Consider the following 23,071-nt stretch of genomic DNA (forward strand, 5'->3'; position numbering starts at 1 on the left):
AATCAATGAAGAAAGATGTAAAAAGAAAGACAACACTTTATAGAGCATATTAAAAGCCCCAAGAGCAAAAATAGCAAAGAGTACACTGAACTGCAAAGCATGAAGGGAAAACATCTCAGAAAGCCTATGAAAAGAAATAACATTGCAGTGAGAACAAAGTCATCATTTTTTTTCCATCTCCAATATGCCAACAGCAAAAGATGTACAGTGTCTAAGAGACAATAATGGAGTAATTGTACATAATGGAAAGGAAATGGTAAATGACCTGAACGAGTATTTCACACAGGCATTCACGAAAGAAGTTAATAAATGCCTGAGGATAAAGAACATATTGAACAATTTCCATGTTGCACTAGTTCACAGCTCAATTCCTTCCAATTTGTTGGTCCTCTGGTACATTATGCACGCTGGAAGAGAGCAGTGTAGTGAAAATTGCAAAAGTCAGTGGATCAATTTCAAAATTCAGATTCGGGTTCAGCAATTTTGCTCTAGCGTCTCTAGCGGCCCCACACTCTCACTCTCCCATGTGTGATGTGGTGACTTCAAGGTAGGAAAAGGCACCAACACTGTACTGTAGGACAGTCGCCTCTGGGTACTTTTAAAGCTGGATCTTGGTGATGTAATAATATCCGTCATGAAGGCCAGGTCTAGAGGCCATTCATTGTCTTGTAATTCAGTTAAGTCTCTTCATGTCTGATCCACGGACAGCTTTATCTCACCATCATCAATTCAATTCAGTCCTCAACAGTCGAATGAATGCAATGCCTGTCCAATGTCAATCTCTCATGTTTTACAGCTGCCAGTTAAAAAGCCCAATCTGGTTGGGTTTGTAAGTTCAACTGCACAGATGTTCTCCATGTAAAATGCACTAAACAATAGCCAGTTGCGTTGACTGATAAGGGCTTTCTTTCCTAGCGTTGAGGTTGCCTTGTTTGTCTTCATAATTGTGACCCACAAATACGTGCACTGTCGGCTTTAGTTCGGTTTCTAATCGCCACCCAGTCCAGCTGTGCTTCTTGGCCTTACAGTAGACTGCTCAAATTCCCATAGAAATCAATGATTCTCTCTGCATGGGTGATTTTCCAAAAACATGGTTTTCCCTACTTGCCATCTTGAGTTTTGAGCCCACTGGGCTTTTAACTGCTAAGTGTATAAAGCTGTCAGAATGTCAACAATGCTCCAAAAAAAAAAATCCGGCACTTATAATAGCACACTGTGAGGAATCCTGTTAACAGCTCTTTAAGAGAAGTAAAAGTCATACTTGAGATTTCTGAGTCACTGGGGGGATTTAAATGACAGCTTCATGTTGTTGACACAAACAGATTTTTCTATTTGTTTATCACCAACGGATGATATAATGGCCCACTAAAACCACACACAAAATAAAACACCGTCACTCACTAAGACACATGCACAGGTACAATCAAGAAGTAAGTCAGCAATACTCCTTTTCTCTTGTGTACATGTCTTTATTAGAATTGATAGCTACGGACATTAACAACCTATAACAATTACTCATTGTATTTGCCCCTTTTATGAGTAATAATTTTCTGCCCCATGGATACTCGAGTATATTAACTAAGAACTGCTCTTCCAAGAATTCCTTCTGTGAAATGGGTTAAGGAAGAAGATGCCACAGGGCCGAGGCAGGTTCTGTGCAGTGGCCTGGATCAGCCGCTCTTCCTCCCACCCCCCAGGACCCCCCCTGCCTCCACCGCTTTTCATTTCCAACTGAGCTGTTAATTATTTGGGCTTAATGAAGCCTTAATAAAATTTGTTTTGCTTCCTATCTTTTAACTTTCAGAAAGAATCCCCTGCTGTAGGTGCATTGTGCCAAACAGAAGCCTTCAGTCTGTCCTCAGCTTGTTGAAAAGTTTCCCTTGAGTTGTCAGAACCATTGCACATTGGACCTGCCACTGATGCACAGACAGGAAGTACAAGTAAGTATGTATGTAAGTACAAGTAAGGAAGTATGTGCTTCCATATAATGGTCAGTCTTAGTTTTGCATGAGCCCAATGGACACTATTTAGCCCAGAGCTGCACAAACCCATTCCTTGAGAGCCCATTTCCAAAAGATTGTATAGGAAACTTTCAATCATTAATTCCATGGTGTTCAGTTAAGCAAGTCTTTTGTTAAATTAAGTTATTTAGAGATTTTGTATCGAGAAAAAATAACTAACCTGTTCAGACCAGAGTTCATTTTAATTGAACAGCTTTTTTGCTTAATTGATCAATAACTTCCATGTGTTCCAGAGCTTTTCAAGTGGGGAGGCCAGGATGGGAAGATTTATTGTGTGGTGGCCAATGGTTTTGGCTAGATCGGGTAATTCCCGTATGAAAATTACTGTTACCTTTACTACATCTACTTAAAGCAGCATTGTGCTATTTCAGCACACAGGCAGGGGCACCATCAAATAGAAACAAATGGAGGCTTAACACTTGAGTTATAATATATTATCTGGTGTGCTCATGAATGACATTCCAGAGCAGCGTTGCTTTTTAAAACAAGATTTGAAGTTAAGTAATTAATTCAAAATGTATATACCCTAACACCCCCCCACCCCCCCACCCCTTTCCAAACAGATGTGAACACAAATATTAAAATATCCAAGGTATTACTGAGGGTTAACAACTTTGCTCAGCTATAAAGATATGAAGCTACACATGTGGGTAATGTGTTCAAATAAGATGAATGGGGATCTTTATCATACTTATTTTTGGTATGGATTCCCTTCTCAGTGTTTGTGTTTGTGCGTGTTTGTACAGTATATAAAACAATTCCAATCTTCCCTGACCTTGGCTTGCATTTGAAAGTGAAATTCAATTGATACTTTATCTAAAAGAGTTGAAAATGATTGATTGTTTGTAGATTAAATATTCTGTTTTCTTGAAAAGAATTTAAATTGGATTCTTCCAAAGAGCTCAGTTGAAACTACATGAAGAAAGCAAAAGAGTATTTAATTAAAATAATCGCTTAAATGAACATGGAATAGGGATGTGATTAGTGACACTTTGTACATTGAAATTTATAATTTATAAATGTCATGAAACAGAGATGATATACATTTTAATTAATATGTACAAATATTTATATAAACTACTACATCTACACTACTACAGAAAAAATTGAAGACATTTTAAAAGATAAATAAAGATTTGTATTGAATCAGATTGTAATAAATAGTTGGTCGCAGTCGTCTTGCTGAAGCCAGGGGACACTCAGCACTTGGCTTTCTTGTGCGCTGGTGGGCATGTGGAGCTGCTCACAGGCAGGGCCTCCCTCTGCTTCTTCATGACGCGCTGGCCCAGCTCCTTGGCCTGCCCTCCGGAGTTCACCAGCATGGGGTCCACAAGGGACTGGTAGACCCATTGGTACTCCTCCACACTGAGCCCGTGGATGAGCAGCATCTCCCACTGACTCTTCATGACACGCCGGCCCAGCTCCTTGGCCTGCCCTCCGGAGGGCCTTGGTGCTCCTCCATGGACGAGGACACACAACACTCCTCAGAGGATGGGGAGGCAGCAGAGGGATGAGGCTTTACCCTCCTCAGGGTCATTCTGATGGAGGTGGGCTTGTTGGGGTCAGCAGGACATAAGATTGATTCCCAGAGGACCATTTTGCCAGAAATATTCAATATTCAATAGACAAGAAATCTTATGCTGCTGTCAACTTCTCTCTTTCCACAATAAATGTTTATTGTTGTATTTTGTTGGTTGCCTACCAACCCATATGAACAAGAATCCAGAACCCATTCTAGAATTCTCATATTGTGACATCATGGTCTAGAATGTTGAGCTGGTAAGTAAACTAAACTTAACTCTTCTTCTGGAAACAGAGAAACTAACTAAAACTAGCATTTACATTTTTTCATTGAATTTATATTCTACAACACAAATATTTAAGACCAAATGTAAGCTGGTGATCTAATATTAAATGTTTCTCTTTGTTTTTGCTAATTATTTGCAATATTTGTTTAATTACAATTTAAAGAGATTATCCAATTGAGGGTGAAAGTCTTCTGTCTTACAGTTTTTCTCAATCGATTTGGCACATTTTCTGAAACAAACAACATTCTCAAAACTCTAAGTACAATCAAATGTAAATAAATAAATCAATTAATAAATCATTGTCACCAAAACAAAATATTCCTTTATCATTGCTTAAACCATGTGTCATGCCTGTGAGCAGCTCCACATGCCCACCAGCGCAGAAGAAAGCCAAGCGTTTATATGAGAAAACAACGTAAACAATAAGTGCTTTCTACATCTTTATTTGTAATACCTCAACAATCACTGAATGCTGTTTTAGAAATTTTGCTTAGAATTGTCCTTTAACTAATGTAGCTAGGTAGCTGACAAGGAAAGAGAATGCTTAAACTGGGCTAGCATGCAATATCCACGATGTTTAGCTCGGAAACGTTATTAGCTAGCCATCTGTCAGTTGGCAGTTGCAAGTCCACTGAAAGTATCCAATATTTATTTGATCAAGCTTACGCAGTCATCACGCAAAATCCTTAACATTGAATTAAGCCAGCAAGAAGTTTCTTTGTTACTTGAAGAAGGGATTACTTTAGCAGATCTCTGTGGGTTGGATGTGGTCTGATTTTTCTCTCGTGTCTGTCATGCATGGTTCACCTTCCAGAGGTGGGTTGCCAGGTTCAGTCTATTGAATGACTGAATAGAGTGAATTAATTTGCTTCTATAAAATAGCCCCACCTTTACCAAAACTACCACGGTCATGGTAGCTAGCATGGGTCACCCCTGTAACACTGCCTCTGAGTGTATCGCTGCTCTAGAGTATCAGTTTAAAAGGCACCTAATTTCCTGCAGACGTTCATGAGTTTGACAGTCTCATGTTTGCTGTAAATAGCTGTAAATATTATTAATAATAATCATAACAGGAAGTAAACAAACACAAACTGGACTACATAAATATATCCCCCTCCCTTTTGCTAGTGTCCGTGGTTCACAATTGTTTTATTACAGATGACTAGCTTGAGGGAAAACTGGAGGAAATGCTGTTACTTTTCACCTTTCGTGCAGAATTCAGGGCAGTGAAAAAACAGAGATCAGGTATCCATCTGCAGTTGATTATAGCTGGCTGTAATCATTCTGAAATTACAGGTGCAGCACAGGAATAAGCAATATTTATATTTAGGCTGGCATGGAGGACAGATCAATATCAATGTTCTTTTTGCCCTTACATTTAGCATAAGCAGGAATATTTCCATCTGCTCCACGTGGGCATGGTCTGGTGTCACAAACGAGAGACATTTTGTTCAGGAGAGCAACACATTTGCAAACAGTCTCTCTCTCTCCCTTTGGACACCCTACTTATTCAGATGGAGACAGAAGCTGGGGGTGCGTACTGCATTTGATGCGTTTGTGCACTCAACGTGCATATTTTTACGGACTTCAAAGCACCGCCTCCTCAACGCTTGTGCAGTCTGGAGGAGTTAATACAATGTCATGAACCTACGCTGTGAAAAACTAACTTTTTAATTGAATAAGATGTCTAAGCTGCGTTTATATTTGATATCGCCACCACCCATCCCACAAAGATGCACTCGGAAGCAATTTATAAGAGCTGTGGCAGGCTATATCCCCACAAGTGACAAGCATGCTTGTTTATTCCATTTGTAATCATGCAGAAACTGTCAAGACAGCTCAAGGAGCCCAAACCAAGCACTAATGTGACAGTGAGTTTTATCCTCTGGTAAGAATACTTTTTGCAAATGGAAACAAACAAGTACATTTATAGGAGTTGAGAATATCTTCTTTGTTCAAAGCTTGGTACTACTTGTTTGACAAACATGCTTGGTAATGAAGCTCAGCATAAACATTTTTATGGTGACTGTCATAGCATATCCACTATGGGACTGATTTTCCCTATGGGCAAACTGCGGGCATATTGCCTGTGTAATTAATTTAGTACGGATTGGGCAATTCGCCACTAGCTTGCCCAAAGGGAAAATATGGACCTTCAAGTCATACTAATCAGCTGGAAATTGTGTATAGAGGAAACACTTATATCATATTTTGAGAAACAGGAAGGAAAGAGAATGAAATCATTTTATTTTCCAGAGAAATGCCTAGGCAAACATTGAGATTTATTTTGCATCTAGCTAGATTTTTCAGTATTGCGGTTTATGACAAATTGCAGATATTTGGAATTTGTGTATATTGTACACACTTGTAGTTAAGGATAACCACAGCAATGTTTTGATTAAAAAACATGAATCAAGTACAACTTTATTCAGATTGTATGTAACAAAAATAGATAGACATCTCACTTAGTAAACAGTACTCATGACACACTGGAATTGTTTTTGGGTACAATGGGCTAAACAGACTCCTAATTTACAACAGTTTTTTTGGAGGGGGACGGATGCAAGTGTATTTTGCTGGTGTCTGCAAGGGCTTAATATTTCAGAGAAAAAGAAATTTATTTTGAAGAGGCTTTACTTCATGCATATACCCCAAATGTCTGAATAATTCATCAACAGTGTTCAGTCTGTGGGTGATGTGGCTTTGCAGATGTGGTATACAATGCTTTTTTTTTTCCTCTTACCTTCTCTCAGTACATCTCCCACTACTACTATACTAATCGCTCATGACACTGAGACTACAAAAAACTGCTGCTTTATATCAGCCTGTCCAATCCACTCAACATGATGGACCGATTCAGTTTTAATGTAATTGATCTGTTAGACGGGGAGGCAGAAGGTCACAGAGAGGTCAGAGTGGAAATGGGACAGGGCTACGCGGCTCACGTCTCGGTTAACAGAACAAGGCTCACGGGAAGCCGTGTGGGAAAGACCAACACAACTCCACCTATATATATAAAAAAAAAAAGATTTAATTTTGAGATTTCATTCTAGGTGTGGCTACATCATTGTTCAGGTTTTCAGGTCGCTGAAAAACAGCTTGTCCATGTTATTGGACCGGACCTTGGGCCTCCAGAACTGAGAACCGTATGTGTTGCTGTTTAACAATTGCCAAGCATTCCTCTTAACTGTTAAGATTGTTTTAACTGGGTTTGGGAAAACATATTTACTTTCAAGGATGTTATATATTTATATAATAAAAGCAATCCAAAATAACTAATGCCTTAAAATTGTGAAAGCAGAATTACTTTAAATAATTAACATTAATTTAATAAAATTAAACTTCTCAACAGGACAACTTTGCTTCCTGTACTAAAACTATTGCATCTCAAATGTATATTTAGCTATTTCAGGAATCCTTGATATTGTATACACAACATTAATCAATTTCAAGCAGGTATAGCCCACATGTGTTTGAAAATACATGTATTCATTTCTGATTGTCTCAATTTTTATTTCTTATCAAAACCAAATTGAAAAAAATGAGATTCAGTCATTTCAATCGAGTGGAGATATCTCCCTCTATTGGACAGATAGGGCACCAAGAAATTATACTGAGCTTTTCACCAATTTATACAAACATTGCTGGCTAGTACTCTTTAAACAAGTGATTCTTGTCATGAAAGATGTCACCTACACATGTAATTTATACAGTTCTGAACTACGGAGATATTTTTTAAATGGGTCAGATTCAAGTAATTGTACTACAAACCATTCAAAGTAATACAAATGGCATAAGCACTGAAAGTATAAAAGGTCATTTTAAAAGTTAAACTGAAATAGTTGTAAACTAAGATACATTGTTGTTTCTTTAGTGAATTATTAACTTACTGTGGCCAAGTGAGTTAATTTTCATTCAGGGGACAGATGGAGAGAGAAACAAAGACAGAGGGAGATTTCTTTCCTTCCTAAAGTTTTATTTGAATGAGAAAAAGGTTAATAAAACTTCTTTACGGTAATTCAGTGTAAACTCTCGTGGTGGAAGTCTGTCTTCCCCAGCCTGTTGAAAAATACTGTGGAATGGACTCACAAAACAAGTAGTAAAAGATGGTTTATTTGAAACTATTCAATTTTGTGCTATTTGAAAACTAAGAGTTATAATACCTTAAGGTTATTTTAAAAACTGATCTTTAAATATATTTTGTAGCAACAAAGAGGAGTAAAACCTTTGGCATGTCAATGAGACATTGTTTATTGAGAACGTAAAATAAATACATTTCAACAAGTCATATTTGTCCGTCTTTGTAAGCAAAAATAAAAGTTTATGTATAATAGAACTATTTACACAACAAAGACACTGACACAATAAACATTTGACGTGATCATTTGAAGTTACATCAGGATATTTGTAATTATTCACAAATCAAACATTTCCCCCCTAATTACTTGAAAATATACTTAAAAAAAAGTCAGAAATACCATTTAAGTAAATGAAAACTGTTCCAGAGAACAGCTGTCAAAACAAGGAATTGAATTACAAACCGGTAGAAAACAAATACCTACCTCTCATTTGTTTATCTAATTAACACTTAGGGCCTAATTAAAAGTGGAACTCTTTCATTTACAATAAAGGAATGAATAAAACACCCAGTCTGTGTTTCCCCAGAAGCCCTTGATTTGCGTCTCTCTCTGGTAATGGGTGCGTTTTTCCTCTTAAGCTGGAGTGAGAAACAAAATTATACAAGCGAAGAAGAGGACAGTACCACAGTATCTTAACTAGAAATAAGAAAAGCAATGGTTCCATTTGACTGTTAAATATATACTTGGCTGCCCCGTATGCAGAATTCAAAAGTATGCAAAAGAGAAATTGAACTATCTACTTTAAAGAATACATCATATTTACTGTGATCTGCTACTAATATAGATGTACAATAGATGCAGACAACATGGTCTTCCATATTTTCTCATCTTCTATACATCTGAAAAGTTATTTGAGTTAATAAAACCAAATTAAATGTGACTTTCCACTACCAAATTAAGAGAGAGAAATGCATCCTTAATAAAGCCAAAAAGGGGTTTCTGATTCCTATGCAAATAATAGAAAACTGGTTAGAAAACCAATTAAAATGCATATTTCAATTCACCCAACTTAGTAAACAAACCAAATGAGTGGTAGGTATGAGGAACTTTCAGATACAAGACATTATCTCATAAAATTGACCTTTTCTACTGTTCTATGGGAGTAAGTAGATCAGATATTAAGCCCAGGAAAAGTGACTAACTTCATTTCTAAGGGCAGACATGGTTGGCAACACAGTTAAAGTGCTATGGGCAATCATTCCTATAGGACTACACCCTAAAGACGAGGAAGGCAGGTTTATGGTCACAGAAGCCTGATTAACACAGACCACCTGAAATATAATCATAAAATCAAATCCAAGACAGCAACTGAAATGGTATATCAATCAGGCTGCTAGTCTGATTAATCGATAAGCGCACATTTTTCTCAATGGAATCTAGTGGTTTCATAATAAAGCTGATAAACTACACTTTTGAATGATGCAAGGATGTATTAGCATCCTTATATGAGAAAAAAAAAATCTAGAATTGAACAGTTATAAAAAAAACTGTTGCAGTTTTTCTTCAGATACTGTTAAGCTTCGGCTTTTTTGCTTTTGCTGGGACTGACATACTGAAAACTAGCTGTCATACAATTGCCTTAGAGAGACAGGCTCAGTATGAGATATTATACTTTCCCAAAAACTGGGGGAGCAATTTTTTGGGGAAGTGGAGCACAAAACTCTGAAATTCACCTCATTAGTGTGCCAGCTAGTCATGCCATGATAGTGCTACCCATGTGTCTGCCAGGAAGAGCCAGGATGGGTTTCAGCTCCGTTCAGTTTCAGTTTCAGGATCTTTCCACTTCAATGGCCAGAGCCGCTGAAGGTACCAAAACTGCTGAACCCACGGGGCTGTCACTTCAGCTGGGATGGCGTCTGTCAGGCCTCACCGCAGACGCTTGGCAAACAGAGCGCACGCTCACTTTTACAGCAGGAGGCTCCGGACACTGCCCTCAAATGATTCATGTGTGGAAGTACGCATATTTGTTATACTTTATTCAAGTATGATTTGAAAATGTAGAAACCTGCTGAACGATGGTCAACATTACAGTTGTTTCCAATGCAATGTAATATCTGTTTATATTTGGGATTTATTAAATAAGAAGCCCCCCATTTGACCCCATGATGTACCAGTTCCGGAGTCACCTGATCATTGATCGGACAAACTAAACAAAAATGGGAAAGAGGACAAAGATACAAGAATATTTGGGGACATTTCCATTCAGGTCATCTGTAGTAATATACAGAGCATCTGGTCCGGTTACCATTTTCAATGTCAGCAGACAACTGGCAAAGGAAAAAACAGGAATACTGAATTTGATTAATAAGAAATATGAACGAAAGCCTTGCGATTTTACCTGAAGAACCACACAGCGGTTTCAGCTCACACCTCAGCTGTCCATCGTCTCACACTTCTCTTCAAGACAAAGCACGGGGGGACATTTTGAATTCAGTGGCTTGTTGTTTGGATTTATAGAAGGAATTGGGTCTCGAACTAAGACTGTGAACAATATGAATGTCCGTGCCAAGGTCTATGCCTTCTCATAGGAGTACCAGTCCAGGAGGTTGGATGCGGTGGCCAGGCGGGCAGCTGGTCCCAGCACAGCAGAAGGGGAGGTCTGGGGCAGGCAGCACTTGTCCGCATTAAACCCATCACCCCTGAACAAAGGGAACATAAGGCCAGAAATCCGCTGCTGGAAAGTGTGGGGAGGAAGCAGGGTGTCGCCTCCCGAATCCTTCAGCAAGCAGGAGAAGTCTGGAGGAATAAAGCAGCCCACTCAACTACTACACAACATGCTCAATCCCTCTCTATAGGATGTACCACTCTTCAGCCGTTTCAAATTGTATCGGGTTCATGTACACTGAACATACATTTGCCCTTAGATCAATATGTGTAAGAAAAGTAGCATTGCTAGGCAGTAGTCATGCCAGTATACTAATACCCCACCTACTGGTGAAGCAGAACATACAACAGCAGTTCAATATGTATATTTCTATATCTATTGCAAATAGTGTATTTGTGTTGTTTGAAATATCTCAAGGGATTTCAGGAATCTGCAAATATCACGTGTGTGGGGTTGGGCATATCCATTTAAAACATTGGAGAACCTCAAATCTTAAAATGACGACTAAAAAGATGCTTCTATTTTGATAAAAGAATTGGTGCCAATCAAATGAGATTGAACAGAAACCAATACGCCACTTATAAAATAGATGCAAAACTACAAAAAAAAGGGGAGAAAACAATCCAGGCGATTGCCTGTGTAAATAAAGATATTCTGAATGCAGTAAACAACCAAAGCCAATTTATTTTGTATGTAGTAAACATGCCTTTTATTTCTATGATTCTGGCTATAGGTTTAATGGGGAAAAATAAACCACTGAACAGGTCTGGTAACTACAAAACATCACATTGATGTCCTAAAGAAGAAAAGTGTCCATTAGGTTAGGTGGGTTCTGTACACCACTTTCCAGAATGGTAATGAGTGGAAACGTTTTTATGACTGGAAGAATTCACACCATCACCTGCTTGTTTATGGAGCTCAGTCAGTGGCGTGCCCATCACAGCCATGGTCTCCGAGGTCTTTGTGAATGCAGCGGGCACCTCCTGCACACGGACAGAAGAAAAAGTGAAACTTGTGGTTTCAGTTAGAAATCGAGCAATTGTGTTCCATGTATTTGAATGACAAAGGTCTTTCAATTTTCTATGAATGTATTAATACACATCAGTGGTAAAAAAAAAAAAAAAAATAGATTCTCTTCCGGTGAAAAATACAGTAGCACATGAATTCGTGTTTTATACAGATTTCCTATAAAATACAAAAGTTTATATTTTAGACTTGAAAGAAAACCATATATATGTGGACCTTTTATATATCCCTGCACATTCTGCAAAATCTAATTGTCTGAGTTTTAAAGTGGCAAGTTACGAAATCAGACTTGCAGTGTCATGAAATCTGGTAATGAACTCTCAGCCTAGATAGAAAATTGATTTGGTGTCCTTCACTGCTGACGTCGACAGCCCTGTAGCAGAGCTTTCCTGCCATTTAATTAATCACCCAGACTCCCAGCTGCTTGTACAGCTCTGGTCCATTACTGGAATGAGCGCTACATCAATGTCGCAAGCAACATGAAACTGTTACTACCTCAGGCAAAGGTCAGTCTTAGCACACAAATACTGCTGCAACCACAATCTGCAGCTAACCAGGGGAAGACTTTTTAAGGTCAGAAAAATACTGAAAACATCAAAAACTCAAACAAGCTTCATTCTGAGGCGGGTAGAAAATCAGTTCTATGTAAATTCCTACAGATGTACCCCATAGCACTGTGCTTATCAATTATTTTCCTACTTTATAATCTCGACAAAGTTCATTTGCAGCAATGTGTAGGCTACATAAAGAACGTTTGCTTTACGCATAAAATATAATATACTGTAGGCTATCCCATTTAAGGACCCATCAGCAGAAACCCTTCAACACAAATCTCCCGGTTACAATGATCTTCCTCCCATAAATATTTGCATATGTGTGTGTTTACTGTGATTATTCAAGATAAGCTGCGCTCTATCCTGCCAGAAGATCTGCCCTTGTATGACACTGTACAGTTCAGGTAGTAGCAATTACACTATTATTAATAAGTTGGAGTTACTTGTCTGTATCATCCGCTATTCCAGGGAGTTATTTTGAAGGCTTGAACACAAATATGTTTTATTACTGACGTTTCCTGACCAATGGAATATGCATATTGTAAACAAAACAATATTGTTTCTCAATAATTAGGGAGAAAACCATTATATATTGCTATACTAAGCATGTGATTATAATAATTAAAAAAACTAATAATCTGTAGGAACATAGGAAACCAACAATTGTTTGTTGAAAAGGAATCAGAGAATTGCTTCAATACAACAAAGTTGTGATTCATGGTCAGACAAACAATGCCCTCACCAATGTGTCCCTGTTGCTGCAAGGTGTCGCCTGGGTTGCTGTGGTTTCAATAGAGTTGTCAGGGGTCCAGCCTTCATCCCAGCCACTGCTGGAGATGGGATCTGGCCAAAGCTGGGCGCTGAAAGGGTTACCCGTGTTCACTCCCTGTAGAGCATAGACACTTACAGGCACAGCCTCATTCGATCGCCTTCATGAGAGATTGTTCCCAATCTCGTTAATCCTTTGAGAAACTAGTGTGAAACAACATAACTGAAAGGAAACGTTTGTAAGGCATTGACCACATCAAACCAGGAGCTTTTCCAGATCAGCAGGGACACACGCACCCGGGGACACAAATGGAAATTGGGCTTCAAGGCATTCAAGACAGAAAACATGAGACACTTTTTCACACAGAGGAGTCACAATCTGAACAAACTCCCCAGCGATGTGGTTATTCTGATTGTGTGTGTTTGTTAATATTACATTTATTTTGTATTTGTTTAGTTAATTTGAAGAGTCTTCCTACTTGTTAAAAGAATTTCTAAACGCCCCCACCCCCCGCCAAGACCGACGGTAATAACAGCCACTTTTAATTTCACTTATTCGTCGTCACTATGCAACTCATCGCGTTTTATTTCTTGCAGATTTTTTTTTTTTTCGCTAGGAGTGTCACTTGACTGTGTGTGAGGCAAGTTGCCCACAGTGTTCTCTGAAGCACACATCCCTTGGTCTTCATTCTTATGGATATTGCCCCTTGAAGTGTTGCAGGAAATTAAAAACAATGGTCAAGTTAGACAGAAGTTAACCTGGCTTTGGCAACTGCTATCCAACAATGGATCAAATTCCAGTCCTGGGAGGTCCTGGAAGTCCAGCTCCTCTTTCCACGCCGCAGAGCTGTGAGAGTTCAGGCCATGGGGTTCCCTGTCATAGGGCCGCAGCTGCAACAAGACCAAACTACTGCTCTGAAAGGAGTCTTAAAGCACAAATCTTAAATATTGACTGGTGCCCCTGTTTTCCTTATAAATGTCATACACTGAGCAAGTAAGCACTACACTAGCTCTACAAATTCATGGGGATTTGGTTCTAGTGGTATATTTTTTGAAGCACTTTAATCCAAAGAGGCCTCCTGACCAAAGCAGATTTGGTACCTGCTGGTTGTGGGCCAGCCTGTTGTGGGAGCCATTAAAGATCTGTTCTTTTGGACTCTCGCTGACCGGCCTGTCTGACGGAGACTGTCCGCTCAGTGCTCTCTCCCTCAAGTACAGAGAGACTGGGTTGAACTGCCTGAAGGTCTGGAAATGAAATACTTTGTTATGGTTTTACACCCCCCCTCAGTATTTCCCAAAACTGATTGTTTCCTTGGGAAAGAGATGTGAAGGGCAGGCATTCGGATAATAAGAAACAAAGCAATCTAACCTATAATGACTTGGCTCTCTGAGTACACTGCACACAGCTTGTACTTTATTACATTACTGTAATGCCCTGTAAAATGGGGTCTGTGGCCAGCTACAATAAACAACTTGAGGTTTTAGTTTTGGCTCCAAGTGTTCTTATGAGTTTAAGGGTGCTACAAACAAGTAATTTCTTTAGAAACAAACTGACACTTAGGCTAAGTTATGCAAATACTTAAGGGATATTATGCAAAGTGGACCCAGTTTTTTACCAATCTGAAAATGTGTGGATATTTGATATACTGGATAAAACAAATGCTGAAATAGGACGTGTTTAAATCTTAGCATACTGTGAACAAATACTTTCCAAACAAACAAACAGAAAAAGGACAGTTTTGCTACTACCTCTGCGATGTCCCTGATGCTGCAGGGCACAGCATAGCCTAGTATCTGCAGGACATTGTGGATATAAACGTCTTCCTCCGTGTAAGTGTCGCACAGGAACAGGTGCAGGACTCCCTTGACGTACTTGAGTATCACAGCAACCAGGGGCCTTTCACAGCATAGCTTCTGAAAGTGCTTGATAGCTGCTTCACTCCACGTGCTCTGGGTGATCGAACGGCATATTTAGCAAATGAGTACCAAAACACAAAATGAACAAATGTCATTTAAATAATAATCTCTAATATCAAAAAGTGTCCTCAATCAAGACAGACAGGCAGGCAAGTTTGCAGTGGTTTTATTATGACAAGCTCCAATTCAACCGTTCAATGACAATTCTCAATATACAATTTGTGATGTTCCCAGTCAGTTGAGCTAAGTCACAACAGAACAGAACAGAACAGAACTGGGACACTTCTGCCAGGTCTAACATTCTCAACACAGTTAATTAAACCAAGTACTTTTTTTAATTAAACCTATCTAACAGTCTTTAGATTTTATAGAATTATAAATGTCAAACAAACTACATATACGTTGTTATGGGAAACGTAAAAGTGTCTATCTTTGCAAGAGCCCTACAAAAACGAACAAATAGGTTTTAATGAATTTGAATCCAGGATCCACTGAATCCATAAGAAACTGACTCGTGAAGAGCACTTTTACAGACATAAGCATGATTTGAAAAAGTTAACTAATTACACGGCTTGAAGAATGTCATATTGACATTTTATGAAAAGGGAAAAAATGCAGAGGATTTTAGGAAAGCACAAATCTTGATACTGTTTGCACACTTCATCTGCGTCTAGACAAAAGCAAGAAAATATTCGAAGAGTCGAGAGACGTTATAAATGTTAATGAGAGAAATTGAACATATTTTTATATACACGGAGGGCTCAAAGTGTTGTACAGCTTCTGAATCAATCTGACCTGAAAAGGTTTTATCCACGTGAGTGTTGAAGGGACAGCCTGGGCAGGAAGCTTTGAATAGCAAGACCTGTAGAAAACAAACACAAGGACAAAGGAAAAGAATATATAAACACCTGGAACAGTTTTACAACAAAATAAAAAAATAGTATTAGATTAAAGATTGTTTTCAGGGATTTTAAATGCTGTTGGTTGGGTAATTTTAAGCTGTATGCCAGAAGACTAAGATCTTGCCTACACTAATAACATTACCAGACTCATTGTTAAGACTAATTGGCTTTTTATGCATCACTCACAAGGAATGTTTTCCTGCAATAACATTTCAGCGAGTTACATTTTAAAAGTACATAGTTAAGGCATTCCCCTGACACACACGCTTATATACCCCAGCTGTTCCTTTATTAGCAAGAGAACATTAAACAAAAACTAAAAAAGCTGGAAGACACTTTTCTTGTATGACATACTTGAGGAACTTCAATCTGCTCCTCTCCACGCAGCTCACATCTCCAAAGTCCACGTAGTACACCTCCACAGTGAGATCGCTGACCACCCGATGAATGACCACCCGGTACATCCACATGCCCCTGGGGGCCACACAGCAAACCTGGCCCACACGCACAAAAAACCCAGGCAGGTGGTAGCGATCCAACACCTCAGGACATGAGTAACAGCCTCTAAAAAGCAATTTAAATGCAATACATATAACGGAGGAAATTCCATTCTGAAACAGCAAACAATTAGATTCTGTAAAAGCTTAGGCTACTTATTTTAACATTTGACAAGCATCCTTTCCCACCGTGTCCTCCACAACCTCTAGATAACAGCAATTGTTATATCACAAACACAGGCTGCACTAAACTAGAAGTATCCTATGAAAAGAATGAGTGTGTTTATGTTGACATCATTGTGTTCACCTCTACAATACAGGTCAGCAGAGAGGGCAGTAAAAGTAAAACGTATACAATGTAAAACAAGGACAGTAATAGTCAAATTATTAAGTGTACTTGTAAGACTTTTTTTAGAACATCGTGCTCAGTTTTGGTCACCTTCCCACACAATTATTCCTGGTCTGAAAGGCAGGTCGTTCACAGAGATTAACTGAATATCTTCAGGTCACTTTTAAAGTCAACAATGAATGCATGAACAAACTTTCATATGTTCACGTGACTGCCACATCGTCACTCGCCTCATTTCGATCATCATGTCCTCCAGCGCCCTGGACTCCTGGGTCTCAATGAAGCGAATGTAGAACTGGCTGGGGGACACCACCTTCTCCACCAGAACAGACACGAACGACCTCTCCTTTCTCTGGGCAGCAGGCCGCAGACTGCCCCACTGCACGGCATCGGGGGGTACGATGTATGCATCCATCTTGGAGGCTATTGACTGCTGCATTGCAAGGGTCTACAAATAACAGAATCGAAGAGTGCGGAGTGAGGAATTTACAGCCTTACAAAAACAGCACAGATTATTATACATGAAATGACTGGGATGGGACAGAACCCTGGTATGACTAAACACTACATCACTAAATTAAAACATTTGATTTGTATACTGCCCATTAGCTGAATAAAAGTTGTTGGATATAACAAAGTTCAAAAGCATCAGAAATAGCCCCTTAATCGCCACTGTTGTGGCAGCAGGTATTGGACCAGATTCAATTTGAACGATGTATTTTGAAAATATGCAATTACACTAAATTTTAAAATAAGATGAGCAACTGAAAATTGGTATATAACAGAGAAAAAAACAATCTCCGGGATCATTTAACGAAATTAACGAATTCTGTTCGCTGTTTCTTTCATACGTCAACTCGCATAAAGTTTATTATGAGTAAGGTCCTTTTACTGGAAGGTTAACATGTTTCATGCAAGTAAAATCAATACATAAATATAAAACATATACATAAACCATGAGCTTGTAAAAATAAAACGCTAGTAGCTAATGTGACATCATTGATAAATTATGCCAATTAGCACCAGCAAAGCTTCGATTATGTGTTTTCCGAATCATCAAAGGTAAAAATGTATCCTTCAGGACAGCCCTACTAGGGATTAAAGAAATATTGTGACCTGCTCTAACACAAGTGAAGATGTTGTTTCACAGCAGGCTGGCGTGGTTGAGTATTTACTTGTTGGAAGGTCTTGCTTACAACTTTGTCGCCCTTTTCAAATTCATCAGAGCCTGTCGTTTTGTGCTCCTCCCGTTCTTTCCTCTCCCACTCGGAAACCTCGCAACCGGAATTGTAGCTTTTGCCCGAGAGATCCAGGGGTTGGGATGACGCAGGAGCAGGGGATCCTTCCCTGAGCTTTGTTTCTACAGAGACAGTGACAGGGGCAACTTGACACTTTGGTGGGACAGACAGTTTTCATTAGGAAAGCTAAAAGAAAGACAATATTCTATCTGCCACCCTGAACACTGGAGATAGAATGACTGGAGTAGCACTGCCTTACGCTTTAGAATTTCCTTTTGCTTGATGTCCATCACTATCCAGTTGTTATTAGTCTTCCCTTCATCGAGGTCAAGGTACAGTGTGTCACTCAGGGCGCTCACCAGGTCTGTGACGCTCAGGAAGCCACACTGAGTCACTGGCAGATCAACCCCAAACATTTTCTGCAAAACCAATCAATAAACAAACATATACAAAGTGTCAGGTATCCCAGTTTTGAGATTTGTTTTAATAATCCTTGATATGTATTATTTAGGCTATTCATGTATAGTCGATATTGAAACTGCATTAGTTATTGCCCCGCCCCCTCCCCGCATAGATAATTTACACTTAGCACACAGCAAACACCCCCCTCCAACAGAAAATTGAGTGCCCACTGCAAGTATCAACATTTCAATAAAGAATGCATTAAATTGAATATTGGTTATTAATGTATTGCTATTATTTAAACTGTGTTAATTGTTTGCCCCCTGCCTCCTGAGATATGGGTCATTAGCAGTCAGCATGCCAAAATGGCCCCCCTCTGAGGATAAATGTGTGAAAGCTCCAACTACAGAACCTTAATGTGCAATGTGTTACAACACATAGAAACATTACCTTGAATGCTTCAGGGAGGTTCTTCACTAAAATACCTTCTGGCTTTTGGGAGACAAGCTGTCCGAAGAAAAATAAATACAAAATGATATATACTGCATGTATGTTATCAATATTATCTTACATTCTCAAAATAATTACCAAAATCTACAATAATTACATATCTACAATACAATGTTTTTCCATTACCCATATTGCTACAAGAAAAAAATAAAATAAATCAAAACCTCTGAAAGAAATGTAGAACCTAGAATTCGAGGACTCCGTTTAAAATATCCCTCTCAGTATTGTCACAATGGGGTCTAACTGCTTTCCCATAAAAGCACTTCTGCGGATCGCCAGACTACACGTGGGATTACTCACCAGTCGAAGTCTTTCCTTCAGTTCTGGGCTGACCGTTCCTGCAGGCCCACAATCCAGGATTTTGCTCTTCAACTCTTCCTCCAGCTGGATTAGAAGACCATTACCGCAAAATGTAACCACGTGTGCATATTAAACTAATATTTATCTGGCTCGACATAAAACCCAGAACTTCTGACACTGAGCTTTAAAAACACTCTTTAACATGAGGCAGAAGTTATGGTCCTGTATCAGGGATGTAGGGAGCAGTATATGTTACAGTAATACCTATTGTCTGGAAGTATACAAGGCTTTTATAGCATTGTCTAGCACACAGGAGTAAACTAGAGATTTCAAAGTCTGTGCTGCTGGAGGTGCAGTTTCAGATACATTGCTTCGACAGTGAGAGGGATGTGCAGAGTTACAACAAGAGAGATATGGGCACCCTTCATGTTAATGAATCAAATTATAACACTTACCTTTTTAATACATTTCTCAAAGTCTTTTTCTTCTGAGCAAAGCTTGGGCTCACTAGATGTCTTCTCAGTCAAGGGGGTGCCATGCGGCTCAAACATAATGGATTCACGCTTTACCGTTTCCATTTTTATGGGGGACATTAGTTTTTTCAAAGGTGACACACACACAGATTGCGGAATATTCTGCGTCACTCTGTTGGTGCCGATTTTCACTGGAACTGATATACAAACATAATATAAAACACAGTGAAATTGAAAGTGAAATTTTGTCATGTTTAGGTCTTGTGAGATCTGGCACAAACATCTAGAATTAAATTGGTTTATGCACAATGATCCGAATCCTTCTTTAAATTCGCATTTAATCTCAAACAAAAAGTTCAGTGCAGGGGTGGTACAAAAGCAATAACATCATACAAGCAAATTACGTTCTCCCTTTGATACCAGGGTTGAGAACTTCCTGTGCAATAGACAGTTATACTATTAATTAACAATGTGTTTATTATTTGATAGCTTATGGTTACTTGTTATTAAGAATTAATACACACCTGGGTTCTGTGGGGCCTGCAGACCAGCTCGTGTTGGAGCCTCACTGCTTTTCAGCGTTAGCAGGGACCCGGCCCGGCTCTGCTCCACAGCCACAATGTCCGCCGACGCTCTCAGCATCTCGGCGATGGAGTTGAAGCCATAGTGGGTGACCTGCAGTGGGCGGCCGAACCTCTTGGCGAAACGGGACTCCAGCTCGGAGACAAGGAGGGGCCCGCTGGCCAGGAGCTGCCTCAGCTCACTACGCAGGGCGGCAGGGAGGGAGGGGGGAGGTTGGCCTCTTCTGGGCAGCAGCAAAGGAGCCCTAACCACTGGGTGGTATTTTTTCTTCGCTGGAAACTGCGTCTTGGAAGTCTTCTGTCTGGCCACCAGCTCCTCTATGCCTCTGGTGCTTTCGTCCGCAATGGCTGTCACATAAAATACAAAGGAACGGATTCACCCAAGCTTATTGGTAGATGGAATGAACCCCAGACATGCTCTGGCCCTCAAGGACCAGAGTTGAAGACAACACTTTAGACCCAAGTTCTTCATTTTCTGTCCTGGAGTGCATGAGTGCTTCCGGTTTCCTTTTACACCTGGGCTCCTTATTAGTTAATTTACCTAATCTATTACCCAGGTGGATTAACACATATGAAGATGTACAGAGACCTACAAAAATATCCCCCCGAGGACATACAAATAGAACCAGAGGTTCTCCGAATGACCACTCTCTACTGATGGCTAATTCCATAACCCTTGCTGTGAGCCCTGACCTCTCAGCAGCATGCTGCCATCACTGGCGTACCCCACGCGGATCACGTCTGTCATTTCCACCACCATGTCCATGATGTTGCGGAAGCCCAGCGCCCGCAGCGGGAGCGAGTGGCCCACCATCGCCATGTAGTCTCGCCTAAGCTGCTCAGGAGCCAGGCCCGTCTTGGAGGACATCAACAGAGAACGCACCTCTATCTTCAGGGCATCCAGCAACTGCTCCTGACTCATTATCCTGAGACAGCAAGACCACTAGATCAACATCGCAGCTGTTCATCATAAGCAGACAGATTACAGATTAAAAACCAGTAAACAGGCCAGAATTAAACAGTCTGCCCGAACTGTACCACTAGGAACTATACACTGGTGCGAGAATATACTATTGTGGCCATTGGCAACACGAAAGGGTGGCATTACAAAGAGGGAGAAATGTATATAGAGGATAGAGGGATACATTTTATTTATGTATATGTATTTTAAACAAAGAAGGTACTCATGGCTGGGCAGTCACCTGGCAAATTAAATGCACCAGAGAAATGCCCATACCATGCATGTTTGCCTACATCATCACATGGGTAATAACATAAACAAGCTAACTAGGGAAAGGGTGACTGCAGTTATGCTGACTGTCTCAATCAAGAAACATAACATTATACACAATATACGAACAGGGAGACGTCACTGAAAATAATGTCTAGGCTTGGTGATCAAAATTGATAATATATATAACTGCACCAGAAAGACTTCAAAGATGACCCATCAGTTGATCCCCTGCACAAAGTTATACAGAAATATAGAACAAGGGTATTTTTACAGAAGGTATTTACAATTTCTATCCAAAAAAGATCGATTTACTCCCATAATGTTGTTTCTGTTCTAGTACTGTAAGGAAAGGGGTAATGAAAGATGACTATTCAATTGCAAAATAAATATATTGTCAAATATTTTAATGTGTTTTTGTAATGTGAAAACTATTGAATACGAATAGTAAATTACAAGAACCATACCTGCAGCAGCTGCCTTTACTACTAAACACACACACACACACGAACAAACATGTCATTTTATATCGCTAATCCGTTTTCACACGGCGCCATGGACAAAACAAACTGCAGACGAGTCCGCAATGCAAACACCCTTGTTTAAACCACCCATAACATAAAAAACAGCGGCCATAGTCATGTTCCCAGTAAAATGCACATTTAATAAAGGCTATTACATTTAAAATAAGTTAAGGAAACACTCACCTTAATGATACAGCTTCCCCCACACCCGACACGTGTCCAGACCCCACCTGAGCTCAAAATGTCGATTTTAGAAATTGAACTTCAAAATTAAGACTGAAGGCAACACATGATTTCAACCCTTATTTCACAGCCATCGGTTTTCCGATTATTTTAGTTGTACCTGTGTATAAAGTTGGCTGCTCTTAAAACTATGTGGCAGTAAAGTGGGACTGGACGCACGTTTCGCTGGGTCCGGCTCTGAGCACAACACGAGCTGCTTCTTCACAGCGCACACCACGCGTTGAGCACATGTCCGCAGCTCTGCGCAGATCTGCGCTGCTCCGCCAATGGAATCGGGGCAATTCTGCAGATCTGCTGCAGAGTTTTTAAGACATCTGAAATCGGCGACTCAACTGCAGCTGGACTTGTGCAGCCCAGAGTGCATGTATTATAATAGGCATATATGTATATGCATCTCAACGGCATTTTTATACTGCAAACCAAATCTGTTTACGAGGTAGTACAAATACACTACACCTTGTCAACGAAACAAAACCAGAAAACAATCCAAAACAGACGTCATTATTTCCGGCTGCACGGTGGTGTTCATGTCCGAGACAATCGAGGTGACTGCATGCAGGTGGTTATTCGTGTTATTATTCATTACCGCAGTCTATCTATAAATATGAATATCTTGCATTATAAAACGCAAAGTAAAGAAAAATATGCTCTAGAAGTGTGTTTTATTATAATGATATTGTATTATTTGTTATAGCTTCATAAAATGAGTACACTGATCAGACATAACATTATGACCACTGACAGGTGAAGTGAATAACACTGATAATCTCGTTATCATGGCACCTGTCAGTGGGTGGGATATATTAGGCAGCAAGTGAACATTTTGTCCTCAAAGTTGATGTGTTAGAATCAGGAAAAATGGGCAAGCGTAAGGATCTGAGCAACTTTGACAAGGGCCAAATTCTGATGGCTAGACGACTGGGTCAGAGCATCTCCAAAACTGCAGCTCTTGTGGGGTGTTCCCAGTCTGCAGTGGTCAGTAC

The 23,071-nt window shown here is 39.7% G+C and overlaps 1 protein-coding gene across 1 annotated transcript; it reads right to left on the minus strand.

Moving 5' to 3' along the window:
• Positions 1–8,061: 8,061 nt before the first annotated feature.
• tdrd5 (tudor domain containing 5) lies at positions 8,062–22,264 on the minus strand. Its single transcript, XM_066692089.1, has 17 exons — positions 22,029–22,264; positions 20,784–21,016; positions 20,034–20,438; positions 19,492–19,706; positions 19,037–19,120; positions 18,677–18,733; positions 18,084–18,243; positions 17,762–17,946; positions 16,817–17,034; positions 16,095–16,304; positions 15,634–15,700; positions 14,671–14,871; positions 14,023–14,166; positions 13,681–13,812; positions 12,896–13,039; positions 11,475–11,556; positions 8,062–10,704 (listed from the first exon to the last, which is right to left on the minus strand). The coding sequence occupies exons 2-17, from the start codon at positions 21,010–21,012 to the stop codon at positions 10,481–10,483; spliced, it is 2,757 nt and encodes a 918-aa protein (XP_066548186.1). The 5' UTR covers positions 21,013–21,016; positions 22,029–22,264; the 3' UTR covers positions 8,062–10,480.
• Positions 22,265–23,071: the final 807 nt, after the last annotated feature.

The sequence above is a fragment of the Amia ocellicauda genome, chromosome 19 (genome assembly GCF_036373705.1).
Source record: "Amia ocellicauda isolate fAmiCal2 chromosome 19, fAmiCal2.hap1, whole genome shotgun sequence".
NCBI lineage: Eukaryota > Metazoa > Chordata > Actinopteri > Amiiformes > Amiidae > Amia > Amia ocellicauda.

Bases quoted from the DNA above. Each gene is read 5' to 3' on its own strand.
- tdrd5 (XM_066692089.1), bottom strand. From the start codon at position 21,012: ATGAGTCAGGAGCAGTTGCTGGATGCCCTGAAGATAGAGGTGCGTTCT. The intron at 20,439-20,783 runs GTCAGGGCTCAC...TTTATGTGACAG, and splicing joins TGGCAGCATGCTGCTGAGAG to CCATTGCGGACGAAAGCACC. The intron at 18,734-19,036 runs GTGAGTAATCCC...TTCTTCGGACAG, and splicing joins TGAAGGAAAGACTTCGACTG to CTTGTCTCCCAAAAGCCAGA.